The sequence below is a fragment of the Hemicordylus capensis genome, chromosome 3, assembly GCF_027244095.1.
Source record: "Hemicordylus capensis ecotype Gifberg chromosome 3, rHemCap1.1.pri, whole genome shotgun sequence".
NCBI classification, from domain to species: domain Eukaryota; kingdom Metazoa; phylum Chordata; class Lepidosauria; order Squamata; family Cordylidae; genus Hemicordylus; species Hemicordylus capensis.
The window spans coordinates 132736291-132750739 of record NC_069659.1 but is presented as its reverse complement, the minus strand read 5'-3'; the positions used below and the strand labels follow the sequence as shown (position 1 = coordinate 132750739).

The 14449-nt window shown below is 41.1% G+C and overlaps 1 protein-coding gene and 1 long non-coding RNA gene across 5 annotated transcripts in view; one reads left to right on the top strand and one right to left on the bottom strand.

The window, feature by feature from the left end:
* Positions 1 to 11695, top strand: part of AFF3 (ALF transcription elongation factor 3) — a 451975-nt gene extending 440280 nt beyond the window's left edge. For 2 of the 4 annotated variants that reach the window (XM_053306211.1, XM_053306210.1), the window contains exons 20-21: positions 334 to 548; positions 2981 to 7071. In XM_053306211.1, coding sequence (XP_053162186.1) covers positions 334 to 548; positions 2981 to 3102 — 337 coding nt within the window. In that variant the 3' untranslated portion in view covers positions 3103 to 7071. Of the gene's footprint in view, positions 1 to 333; positions 549 to 2980; positions 7072 to 10627 lie in introns of those variants that run through there. The other 2 variants (XR_008318873.1, XM_053306212.1) reach the window with 2 other exon arrangements.
* Positions 1 to 14449, bottom strand: part of LOC128349611 (uncharacterized) — a 41604-nt gene that overhangs the window by 7462 nt on the left and 19693 nt on the right. The gene's annotated exons all lie outside the window — the stretch shown is intronic.

Below are 14449 nucleotides of genomic sequence, written 5' to 3'. Positions count from 1 at the left end.
TGGGAAAGTGGGGAAAGGGAGGGCAAGAGGCAGCAAAGGCAAAGAGAAAGAGCAGCAGGTGCTTCTCATAGAATTGGACTAGAGTTGCACTGCCAGCAGCAGCAAGTAGGTGGGCAGGCTGGACACTTCAAGACTGCCACTCCCCAAAATCCACCACCTGAAGCAGCTCTTTTCACTCTGCTGCATCATGGTAGGGCCAGCCCTGCAAGACTGTCATAGGGCAGCACACATGTGGGAATGTATTACTCAGGGGCAACACCAAGCTGAATGAATCTTACGGATGTCATGGGTCTGTGTGCAAGTTTTAGTCCTCCTTTAAATTCTGTTTTTCAGATATACAGGAACACTCTCTCCCATTTCACCTAGCCCATCTCCCGTGAGTTCTGTAGGGTCCCAGGGAAGCACTGGAGCCCCTTCGCCATCATCCATAATCAGCATTCCACAGCGAATCCATCAGATGGCAGCCAATCATGTTAGTATCACGAACAGCATCTTGCACAGTTATGACTACTGGGAGATGGCTGACAATATTTCCAAGGAAAGCCAAGGTGGGTGATAAGAAAATGGTTGACTAAAATGATAACCTGCCTTTCGAGGTTTCCTACCCTCCTCTGTGAGATAGGGTTGTTTACCCGGTCAAATGGTGGTATGCCGAGAGAGGCAGAGGGCTCCGGTTGCCAGGACAACCCCATCAATTCCCTTACAGAAGCCAGAGGACTCGGAGAGGCAGGCAACAGCTACTGGGGGATGGGTGGGTGCAGCCCAAGAGACATGGTGGAGATGGAATAGTGAAGATATCAGCTCCATAGCAGCAGCCTTGTGGGAAATGCTAGTAAGGGGGTGGAGTTGGAGAACAAGGCCCCTTGGGAGGCCAGGGATTGGGTGGCCCATCCACTTGCCTGGCTGGGGGGAAAGGAGCAAGCTGGAAGGGTGGGAGGAGTGTCCTAAATGTAGGGCTTTATTTAAGGCAGGGGCTGCCGAAGATGAGATGATCAGCAGGGATGGGGTTTGTTGGTCTGGTGGACTCCCAGAGAGGAGCTCAGACCTTTGCTCCTGCTGATAGGCGAAGGAGTGGAGTGACTATACTTCCCTCCTCCTCAACTCTGAGGCAATGCCCGTGCCTGTAATTTAGTGCAAGAGGGTGGAATGGTTAATTAGAGAATTCCTCCTCCCTAAACTGCCATTTTGGCTAATACTTAAATCTAGCCATTTGGGGTCTCTGTTCCAAACCAATGGACCTGCTTATTAAGCAGGTTTAGATTGCCATAGATTGCCCTTATGCTGCTCTGTTGTAAATCTGTTAGCTCAGGTAACCCGACAGGATTTACAGGCCCATTCAGCACTCCCCCTGTGAGATAACAGAAAGCAGCAGCAAAACTGCAAGAAGGAAAAGAAAAGAAAAGGCTCACAAAGAAAACAGTAAACGAATTAAGTCCCCTGAACTGAACTAGGTACCCCCCTCTAACAATAACTGAGTAATAAGTGAAAAGAAAACACAAAGCAAGGAATGAAACGAGCGAAGGACACCAGAACAAGGAATTAACAGAACAAAGCAGGAAAGCATAAACAAGGCAAACTGGAACTTGGAAAAGTCTGGAATTTAAATAGCACACTGTCTGTGGCCAGCGAAAGTTGCAAACAGCATCTGAGCAATTGAGAGACTGCTAAATATATATGGCTCAAGAGAACCAGCAGCCAATCAGGCTTCCCTGAGTCAGCACTTCGGCTTCCTCTCTTGTGATCTCCTGCACCTGCGTGACTGCCACTGAGCTTGCCTCTTGAGATGCCTTCTCAAGACAGGTGAAATCCCAGGCTCCTCCCCATCAGAAATCATGTCTGGCAGCTGTTGCGAATCCTCAGCTCCAGAGTCTGGTCTCCCTGCCAAATCCTGTTGCTGTGCCTCTGAGCCTTCACTAGCAGGTGAATCCTCTTGCTCTGACTCTTCTGAGTCAGAAGTCTGAGCCCTGACATACTGCCATACCTCTCAGATTGGGTGTGGCATTGCAAAATAAAGAAGAAAGCACCTTGCATGTGTGCAGATCATTTTCCATTTTCCATTCAAGAACATCTCTTGAATGGCTTCTGAGTCGGAATGTAACTTCCGGCAGGTATGGACCTCTGCACCGCTTATCTTAGAAACTACATCCTTCATTTGCCATTTGGCTGTGTATCAACCCTGTTATGGTCTGATGCTGACCATATGGAAGACCATTGTTCTTTATCATCGCCTCCTCCAGCACAGTATGAGATTATGCCTTTCAGCATCTTCCTATAGCACTGCTGCCCGATATAGTACCAGTGGAGATTCGAACCAGCAACCTTCTACTTGTTAGTCAAGCATTTCCCCACTGCGCCACTACTACTACTTCTCCTACTTATATTTATATTCTGCTTTTCAACAAAAGTTCCCAAAGTAGTTTACATAGAGAAATATAAATAAATAAGATGGATCCTTGTCCCCAAAGGGCTCACAGTCTAAAAGGTAGACACAATCTATAAGTTTGACACAGCAACAACCACTAGAGGGATTCTGTGCTGAGGTTGGATAGGGCCAGTTGCTTTCTCCTTGCTAAATCAAGGGAGTCACCACTTTAAAATGGTACCTTCACTACTTCAATAACCAAGGTCCAGTGGAACAAATTTGTCCTGACTAACTCCAGTCCCATTGCTTTCAAAGGGCTTAGTCACAAAGAACTTTAGGTGGATCAGAACCTTCATTTTTACCAGGAAACCAGTAATACCTTTTGCAAATATGTGCTAAGTAAAAGAAATAGCTAAAGAATCAGCTTCTTTATTGCAAAATAACATTGTTCAGTGGCAAAAAGCTTCACTTGAAAGGACTATTAGACTTAAATAAAACCCTTAACTGTAATTTAAACTTGGACAACTTTCATATTATTTTGCATTATTAATAAGTAAGATCAATGCCATACCTGTGATGCAACAATGATTAATGAATGGCTAATATTTTGTTCCCTAGATTTCTTTAATGATTTGGATGCATTGATGGGACCGGTCACCTTGCACAGCAGTATGGAACACCTAGTTCAATACACACAACAAGGACTCCACTGGATAAGGAGTAGTGCACAGTTGTCCTAATAACTGTGCGTTCATCTGGACACTAGATTCTCCCACAGACAATTCAGTTTATTCTAGATACTGTGCTACAGAAATTGTCAACTGCAGCATTGCTTCAAACAAATGTGAATATTTCTTCAACACTCAACAATATTTTTTCACAGTGCAGAAATAGCTGTGTATGTATATTATGCAATGTTTGTCTCTTCTGATGTATTATACTTTAATAGTCTCCAGATATCACTTTTATAAAGAAAAAAACTAAACATAGGCATGTTAGAACAAACTCTCTCACATTCATGCATACACACACACACACACACCCTTCCAGTACTTTGACACCTAACCAGTACTTCATGAATTGATTTAACCAAGAATAAAACACAGTGAAACTGTTCACGTGAGCAGCCCTACCCAGGCTTGAGTAGTTCTTCCTGAGTAGGGCTGCTCGTGTGAAGTGCCAGGATTGGAGTCGATTCTGGCGCTGCCTCCCCCAGTAGCCCGAGTTTGTTATTCAGGTTTCTACCTGGGTAAAAGGGTGCAAGCTCATCCTTTTACCCAGGTCCAGGGTCCAGGTGTATGCTTGGGCTACAGGCAGCCCGAGCAGACACAGAGCTGGGCGCCTAGAACATCTGGCTCACAGGGAAATCCCTCAATGCACCACACTCCTCATGCAGTGCATTAAGGGATATCTGGAGGCTGGGCTCCATTTTCCTAGCCTCCAGAGATCCACGCTGCTCAGAACAGTGTGGATTGTGTGGCCACATGAGATGCATACCACACAGCAGAGCGATGATCGTCTGGGGGGATAGTAGTTTCGACCCTGCCTTTCCCCCCTTAGAAACTGTCATGTGAATTACCTCAGGGGTTGAAATCCTGACTAAAGCAGTGTGGACAGAAGGAAGAAGCATCTGTTCTGTGGAGAGCTTCCTCACTGTCTCTATGCTTGGGCACAGGCACCGGGGGAATGATTTCCTGCTATGCCCTTGGCCACCTGAAGTGTCCTATGCCTTCTGAAAATATGTCCCTGAAAGTCATGCAGCCCTCAGGACATATTTTTGGAAGCACACAGCACTTCTGGAGACACAGAAGACTGGCAAAAAATCACTCCCCTCCCCTTGCCTACCACACAGGTGCCGTGACAGTGGGGAAGCCTCCAGCTGCGTTAAGAGCAGCTTCCCACTGCGAGGACACGCCTCCCATTGTGTCCTTCCTGCTTTAGGATGTCAGCCAATGCATCTACTTGGAAAACCCTTTTCCACTGGACTTGAAGTACATTCATAAATATCAGCTCAGCTCTTCAGATCATCGATGGTTTCCTGAAATAGGCCAAGTGCAGGCTCACTAAGGCTGTATTATAGAGCATATTTCTTCTGTTCTGTTCTGTTCTGTTCATTATAACAGTGATGGCGAGCGTCTCTATTCTTGAGGGCCATTCTGCTTCCTACACAATAATCTGGAGGTCAGTTTGTCATGCATACTCCTCCCTCCTATAATCCCCGCAACTGGTCTGACTAAAAAATGAATTTGATGACATGAAACGGCAAGAGCTAGGAGCATTGGAAGCTGTCTTATTTTGAGTCAGACCCTTGGTTCATCTAGCTCAGTATTATCTGCACTGACTGGCAGCAGTCTCCCAGAGTTTCAGGCAGGAGTCTTTCCCAGCCCTAAGGTGGAGATGCCAAAAATTGAGCCTGCATGCAAAGCAGATGCTCTGCCACGGAGGTACAGCCCCATCCCAGCAATGGAGTACATGCACTCATGCATAACATTATATACAAACCTCTATATTTCCATGTTGCATATATATTTCCATTACATCAGATGCAACAAATGAGGAATTATGCAACATTGAAATGTAGAATATATCTATTACTTAAAACCAAAACGGTTTGGGGTTTTTTCCCCTCATGAGTAAAACTGTGGGCAAACATTGTACCATAAATTGATTAAAATTTGGTTGCTTGTGGGTCTTACAGTAGAATATGCAGACAAAAAGGCTGTTCCGTGGTCATTTTACACATAATATGTAATCTTTATTTCTAAAATCATATTGGTTTTGTAAAGCATTTTTCACATGTATGTATACTATACTAAGCAAACACTTTTTAAAATGATGGCTAATACAGAATGGAAGAGGACTGGAGAAAGTATTTCTATCAAAAGCACCATTTCAAAACCAACTATGGCTGATTTAGCCACAAAACTTATTCTACTACATAGGTGTTTATACATCACACATTTTTATATACATTTAGCAAAGTAACTGGTGTGCAGTTTATGCTAGATTTATGCAGCAGTTACATCCAACTCTATTCATCTGGAAGGCTAGATTTGCTACTTTCTACATGAAACAGTTTCCTGTCCTTTTCTGTAACTATGCTTTTGTGATTCCATATTTACAAATTGTCTTCAGCGCCTGCTGACAGGCTGTTAGTCCAGGGAAATTATTCTAGCAATAATTAAATTCCACTTCAATCAGATAAAGTCACATCAGCTGACCTGTGCATTTGATAAATTATTCTTTTAAAAACAAAAAACAACAAACTCTTGCAGCACCTTAGTAGACTCGCACATTTATTGTGGTGTACACTTTTGTAAGCCAAAGCCCATTTTGTCAAATGCCTGAAATTGTCACCTAAGTGTATATATGCACATCATGAGTACAGAGACGAAAGGGGGCAAAGTGTTTACAAATGCTCATGCAGTATAAGAGAGAGCAGTGCTATGCAGAGCACCAATGAATACAAAATCTTCTTTAATCATTTTGTTTTTGCTTTTGGATAAATCTTATTGTTTCGTGTTTTTATCCTAAAATGTTCAGTGTTTCTTGTGTAACCTATTCCAAATTTACCAGTTTAAATACACACAGACAACCAGAACTTCTGTGTTGTTTTTATTTTTAAGTGACAATATCATCACTGGGGTTCCCAAGGTTAAAGAGAAACACCACTTGTTAAATGAAATAGTCACTGGTTTCTTCAGCAGTGAAAACTGCTATGCTGAGAAAAAGAAGATTTAAGTTCCAGAAACTTGTATGATTTTCTTCTGTGTGCAGATATCACTTTTCTGGACTGCAACCCAAATATACATCTTATAGAATATTGCCTATAATGTTCAAAAGAGAGACCCATAATCAATTCCTGTATTTGACTCTCTCAGTGCCACGTATAGAATAATTTAGCATTACATCATATTTGACATCATTTATTTACATCATATTTGACATCATTTTAACTGATTTAATGCTGACTATCAGATACTAAAAAAGAAATGTAAATAGGTTTTTATATATGGACAATATCTCCATAATTTAAGAATGTGAGGCAGTTATCTCAAAATATAAAATAGACTAATGTATGGGGGGAATTCAGCGGCTGAAGAATACTGGTAGACAAGTGTAAGAAAGGGTAAATTGCATGGATGCTGGAGGGCTTTTAGTTATTGCACAATGATTATTATTTGCCTGCCCTCAGCTTATGAAAGTCTTGTATTTACTAAAGTGGGGTTTGATTAGAATGATCTTACTATCTCAGCTATTTTAATGCTGTTAAGAAAATATTTTCAAGCTTCTGATACATAATCACTGAACTTCTTTTTTAAAGTTCCTTTTGTTTTTCTTGAAACACTTGGTCCTAAAATTGGTCTTCAGGGCTATTTAAGGTATTTTTTAAAAAATCACTTACCTTCTTTTGTATTAAACAAAATATAGTGTTCCCTTTACATTTCATTTCACTTTACCATACATGTAATGAACTTGTGCCCTTATCTAGGAACCCTTTGTAGCCACAGGGGTGTCAAAACGCAGAGATCATTCACACAATCAAAAACTGTGTTCTACCCGGGTTTGGGAGCTGTGTGTGCTACCAATTTTTGGTTGTGCGGAAGCAAGGTGGGAGAAAACCCTGGATAGCTTTTCCTCCTACCTTGCTTCCACACAATCGCTTCTACCCAGGTTTTTCTCCTACCTTGCTTCCACACAACCAAACAATTGGGAGCACACACAGCTCCCGAACCTGGATAGAACACAGTTTTTGATTGTGTGAATGACTTCCCAAAGTGCCTGATTGCAAGGAGTTTTGTCTTTACGTTATAAATGAGGGGTAGGTATATAGACATAATGCCTATATGTAGGGAGCTGCTTTCTCAACTGAAGTGAACAGAGAACCTCATATGCAAAAAAAACCCCTCTGTATCCACATGCTCCTGCACATGGAATTCCTGACTGGAGTACTGGCATTTTTCAGGTCCAGCATCAGAAGCCAGTATCACTGGATAGAATGTGGACTGTTCCACAACCCTCAGGACATATTGTTGGCTACATCCAGGAGTCCATCCCTGCCCGCAACAATATTTTTGGAAGGCACAGAGTGCTCCAGTGGAAAGGGGGATTGTAAAAAAGAAAAAAAAAGCCTCTCCCCTATTGCTCACACAAAACCTTATTCTCCATGTGTGATGTTATTCTGGATATCAGCCAGTATTGCCCCCCCCCCCCCCGCCCCCAAAAAACTATCGAGAAATTTCTCTCTTCATCAATGAAAAACCTACAAGCTAATATATAGTAAGATGATTGCAGGTAACCATTCTATGGGTGGTCACAATGGTGCACATCTAAGCTTGTGAGGAGGTCACCTCTGGTGCCATTGTGATTAGGAAGGTTTTAACTATATATCTGCTGCCAACAGAAAACATGGCAAAGATGGGTGGCCATGTGGTTATATGCTCTCAGCAGTAAGCAACTACTGGATGAATTGACATCTGTAGCCACCAAATGTCTGCCATTGTGTGTTGGGACATAGATATACTAATTGTTCTTACAAAAAATGATTTGTTGAGATGACCAAAATATGGATGCACATGTGAGAACCTCAGTATCTGCAGCAGGTCAAAGGCATCCTCAGTGCTAGAAAACATATCAATGTTATACTTAATGGCAACTCAGAGTACAGAGTTATTCAATATATGAGTCAAAAATGAGCACTTAAGAGAGGGTACACAGCAACCATATTCAAAGTGTTTAGCTCAGTTTAGGTATAGTTTCAGTGTTAGACAAACAGAAGTAATGGTCATTCATTTCCCATCCATTCATTTCCCCATCCATCTATCTATTTCCCATCCATCCATTCCTTTTTTCCATCCATCCATCCATCCATTTCCCATCAATCCATTCCCTTTTTTTTTCATCCATCCATTCATTTCCCCATCCATTAAGATATTTTTTAATCTTTCAACAAATCTGCACATAGAGGTGCCCACAACTCTCTGAGCATGTTGTGTTTCAGTGGAAAACTTGCCTGTATTGCCATGCTTCTCATGCCCATGTGTGACTACCATCTCACCCATAGGCTTCACCCTGTGGCAGGAGCAGCCCCGCCTAACCACCTGGCAGTGGAGGGAGGGCACTGAACAAGACAGCTGTCTCATATTCCTGGCAGTTCCAGGGGTGGATTAAGCCTTCTGCTGCCTGTAGGTGGCCAAGGATTTGCCGCAACCCCCCCCTCCCGCTGCAGTGAGGGTAGGGGTGGAGGGAGAAAGCCTCCCTTTTTCTCCTTAAAAACCACCACTGTCAGCGAAGGCTGCACAGCAGCAGCTTCAGGGAGGGGGACTAGGGGAAAGTCCCCCCCCCTTACCTTTAAAATGCCACACAAGCGATGGGGTGGCAGTAGCTGCAGCGGGGAGGCTGGTAGTGGGCCAAGGGGAAAGTTCCCCTTTTTAGCAATGCTTCTGTGCGTGCAGCAAGGGAGCACTCCTTCCATCTCCCCTCCTCCCTCTCAAATGACTGCACGCCCTGTCTGCAGTCCATGATGGGCCTTTCTCCACACGTGGAGGCCCATAATGGACTGCAGGTGGGGTGTGCAGTCATTTGGGAAGGAGTAGGGGAGATGGAAGGAGCGCCCCCTTGCTGCCCTCGCCTTTGCTGCCTTCGCCACACGTGCAGCAGCTTTGCTAAAAAGGGGAACTTTCCCCTTGGCCCACTACCACTCTCCCCGCTGCAGCCCCATCGCCTGCAAATAAAGGTAAAGGGGGGACTTTTCCCTTGCCCCCCTCTCCCCTCAGCCACCGCTATATGGCCTTCGCTGACCTTATCCTGCCACTCACAGCTGCAGTTTTTAAGGAGAAAAAAAGTGGGGCTTTCCCCTTGCCCCCAGAGAGGGGCAGCAAAATTTGCCACCGTAGGAAAGTGCCTACTCTGCCTCTGCTTAAATCCACCACTGGGCAGTTCCATTGCTCCTCTTACTTCATTCTGCCCTGCCCCAGGGTTAACTAGAGCTGTACTGCTTGCGGGCTGGCCATGCATCAGGTAGAGCTGTGCAGGCAGCTCAATAGTCAATATTAATCAGCCCACACAAACCTACCTGAGAAATGGCTAGCCTGCAGCAGTGCAACTCTTGTTAACTCTGGGATGGGCAGAAAGAGAGAGGGGAACTACATTGCTGCCAGGAACCGAAGGCAGCTGAGTCATGTTCAGCCTCCTCCCCACCCAGCTCATTAGAACGGGCTGCTCCTGGGCCCTGTATTACATGCTGGCAATTGACTTCATTTTTTATTGAGTTTGTCTTTATTGGCATTGTGTTTTTTATTTCATTTTAATGTTTCTGTTGTTGATTGTTTTTAATTTTATAAGATGCCCTGGGAAATCTTTTTATCTGATCAGCAGGGTTTAAATATAATTAATTAATTAATTAATTAATTGCCCAAGAAAGAACATTTGTGGTGACTTATCAAAAGCCTAATTCTCTGTGTAGTGATGGATATTTATGAATGGCAGCCGACAGGAAGTATTTTAATGGTTATTTCCATTTTATTATATTTGCTTCTTTTGTGCCATTGTTAATTGCTTTGAGTAGATATCTTTTCTTAAAAGGTGACTAAATTATAATAATAAATAACAACATATATTGCTTTTCAAGTTCAAACATCCACCACATGCCCAACAATTGTGCGAATTCAAATTTGCTGTTAAGAAAAGGGCTGACAGCCAGACTAAGAAAGCACTGGCGCTATGTGAGACTTATGCAGCAACAATACACGCATGAGGATAGAGAATTTTGACAACCTCCCCTTCCCTCAGAAGTGCACACAGAAATATGTCCCTGAAGGCTGTGCAAGCCTCAAAAACATATTTTCATGTGGTACAGAGCACTTCTATGGGAAGAGGAGGCAATCAAGATTCCATACACACACACTCTGCACGATCATCAATGCTGAGTGAGTCGAAGCCATCAGCACTCAGGAGCACTGCTACTTCACACATAAGACTGGCCCTTCCTTCATCTGGATGTCAGCCAAGGCGTCTGCCTGGATTACTTCACACAAGAGATTTGTGATATGAATGAATATCCAGGGACAATAATGCTGTTAGAAAGCATATTTTGCGGATCTAGCCTTGATTATCTTGGATCATGTTTGTGTATGTACTGTATTGTATATAATTATTTTTGTATGCCAATGCAGAGCTGACAAATTAATTTCCATTGTCCCAACCACTTTTAGCAAATTTCTTCCAAGAGTCGATATCATCTATTTCTATTTCTTATCTTTACAGGAATCAACTATTGATTGATTGTTGGCTTTTCTTCTTAATACCATCATTGTTATGAAAATCAGATAAAGCAATACGGTGCCAGTCTTCACATGGGTCTTAGCACTTTTCTGCTAGTTTCTATACAACCTGAGTACAGTCCTTCTGTATGGGTCATTACAACAGCATATTTTTAATGTTTACATTAACTGAGCAGCTTAATAAACTAGAGTATACTGTACAGTAATTTATGCTGTAAAATATGTATATATATATTGATATATATTGTAGCATTCTTGAATGGTTTGAAGTGCTTTATTTATTGGATCAGTTAGATTTTTGTCCCACCTCCAAGGGTATTTCAGAAAGTAATTGCAGTATCTGATGTACACAGCATTGGCAGCTATTTAGCCATTACTTTCCAAAATGCCTTTGTAGTTACGAAGAGTTTTCTTCTTACATGAGATTAATTCAAGGCTCGGGCTGCTACATTTTGATCACTTTGGGGGAAATTCAGCTTTTATACCACAACTTTTTAAAGTGGAGTAGCAGTGTCAGTGTCCATCTAAGTAATATATAGCTAATTATGAAGGGAGGTAATACTAACTCTTCATCATCATGAATCATTCACTGTATGTGATAAAAACAAACAGCAAGCACTTTTCCATTCTGCCTCTTTGAGACCCAAACTAGGAAGCTACCAATACTAAATCCATCTATGGCAAGTGCTTCTCATTCCTTCCTCACGCAATATTGCTGGGACTAAACATATGTATCTGTTCAAGGCAATGAGTGATGCTTTATTGATTATATGGGTGTCAGTTTTTCTCTTGAGGGGTCAAGTCACAGGCCACTCGTCCTTGTATGTTCACTTTGTTAGATCTACATTGGTGTGAGTGGTTTGTGGTTTCCTGAGAGTTTTGTCTGAGCCAAGCATGTGGCAGATAGGGTGAATAGCTGGCTTAGGAACATGGTCGTCTCCCCAGTTTAGGAATGATAATCACAGGATGTAAATGTAGTATCTGTATTATTCTGACAAACATCAAAATGACCTCTTTAATGCATAAAAGATATTAAAATAACTTACAGATTTTTACACAAAACATGTAAGCTAAAACAAAACTGAGCAAACGTTTTGCTGTAATACACCATCCTCAGTGCTCCATTTCACATGCCAGCTGAAGGCACTTAAATACAGAAGCTGAGAACTGAAAGCAGCAAACAGACAATAGATAACACATGATGAACTCTTCCAGTAGCCGATGTATCCTATGGCTTCTTTCATTTCATCCTTAACATTAGTATTGGGTTTCAGTTGTTTTATGAACATTGCTTCCTTGATCTTACTCTTACATCTTATTAAATTCTCTTCCAGAGCCAGTTTAATAAGATGTAAGGTCAAGAAAGCAACGTTTATAGAACAGTAGCACCACTGTCTTCCTGTTTCTCCAATTTGGAATGCTGTACATTCCACACATTCAATTTTATACGCTACTCCCTTCACCTTACACCACCAACCCTCATCCTCTTCACAGATAGAACAATCCCTCCCTTCATATCTATCATCATACAACCGGGAATTAAGTGAATGTTGTTTTAAAGTTTCCAGTGCTATACAAACAACACTAGCCTTAACTCCATGTCTGCTCAAAGTTTTCATTACCTGCCATGCAAATCTATCTGTTAGAAAAGGTATTTTTTTAAAGCTGGCCATCCTTTCACAAACGTTACACCCCTACTCTTACTTAGTAGAAGTTTATAAGCATTAACTTTAATCAACTCTTTAGGCTTTCTCCAAGATGTCACAGTATGCTCACTAGATCACATGCCTTTAGCCCTATGTATTTTACATTCTTAACTATCCGTTCCTTGTTTGTTTGTTTGTTTGTTTGTTATACTGCCTGACAACAGAGGGTCCACTTTACAATTCTGGGATGTGCTGAATTACTATTCATTAAAATCTCCTATACCACCTAGCCCCCACAAATTCGGATTTCAGTATCTAAAATGATAACCATTCCTGTTCATTTGGTTGTTCCCTCATTAACCTTATGCTCCCTAGTCTACTGAGCATCCCAGACTTTCTATCAGCATGATCTTTAGTTCTAGTAATAATCAAAATATCATCAATATGACTCTTATACAATATCATATCTTGATCTATACACCTTATCTCATTAGAATTCATATTGGAAATAGTAAACAAAGGTGCATATTGGTTTCCCATTGCCAAGTCTTGCTTTTGTGAGAAATGCTTACCATTAAATCTAAACACACGAGGCTTGACTATGGAAACCAACTTGCACCTTTAATTGCTATTTCCTATATGAATTCTATATCGGAATTCAGGAACACCAATAATGAAAAGATATAAAGAACATCTGGCTGATATGCAGCATAATAAAAGTTGAACAAAACCATATGTGGGTGATACATATGAAAAAACATCATAATGGAAAAGTGCAAAACAAAAAGTATCAATATTAGCTCTTGAAGGAAATTTGATAAAATGTAAGATCAAGGAAGATGTAAGATCAGTGTTCATAGAATAATTAAAACCTAATACTAATGTTAAGGATAAGATGATGGAAGCCATGAGATACATCGGCCACTGAAAGAGTTAATATCTTCTTGGCAAAAGGTCTGCTCTCTCCTCCCTCATGTGTTATCTACTGTCTGTTTGCTACTTTCAGTTCTCAGCTTTTAAGTGCCTTCAGCTGACATGCTAAATGGAACATTGAGAATGGTGTATTACATTGAAACATTTGCTCGGTTTTGTTTTAGCTTACATGTTTTGTGTAAAAATCTGTAAGTTGTTTTAATACCTTTTACGCATTAAAGAGATCATTTGAAGTTTTTCTTTGGAGCAGTGCAAGGCGTATTTCACCGCTGGTATATCATCTTGTATTATTTTGCCTTCCAAAAAGCATCAAACTAATGCATATTGTTCAGCAGTTATATTTGTTTCATATCAGGTATGCAAAATAAAATGTTCAATCTGTCAGATCTATTTCAGAATCAAGAGAACCATGTGAGAGGTTTGTTTATTTATAGCTCTGTTATATACATAGCTAAAGTCCATGTGTATAAGTGATGACATTATTGACCAATTGTTTTCCTGTTTGGAGATTTTGCTGTTTCCACTGTTCATACAAAACATGTAGCACAGTTGCTGGAATGGTGAAAAAAAATCTACTGTAATGTAACAGGATGAGCCTTAAGGATTTGTTGTTTTTTAAAGCACTTTTATATTAAAAAGTTAATATTAATTCATCAATAAGATTACTTTTTAAGTGTGAAAATAAACCATGAATTCAACACCTTAACATCTCAGTTTTGTCTGTGAGTGTCTTTATGAAAGTATCCTTTGGGATGCACATTGTGGCTTTTATTGTCCATGTTGTAACAGCCTATGTTACTAAATCCTATATGCATCCACACCCTCCAGATGAAGATAAAGTAATTTTAATGATGCATTATCAAATAGTGCATATTTAACAAAGAAATGTGGATTATTATTTGGATAACATCTTTTTTTAAAGATTGGCTGTAAATTCCCTGTGTTGATCCACAATGCTTCCTAAAGTCAATTCAGATTGTCGTAATTAATTGTTTTTAATTTTAAAACATTTCAGACTTTTCAAGCCTGTACCTCTATGCTTAATATAACAGAACTTCTACTACATATCAGGAGATTGGTTTTCAAACACTTATACAGCAGTCTTTACAATAACCCTGTAAAGTAGGTCACTGGCTGACATCCTGACTAATTAAGCACTTGCATAACAAGCAAAGTTAACACTAGTACAAGAAAATGATGTTAGGGATGTGCATGGAATGCATGCC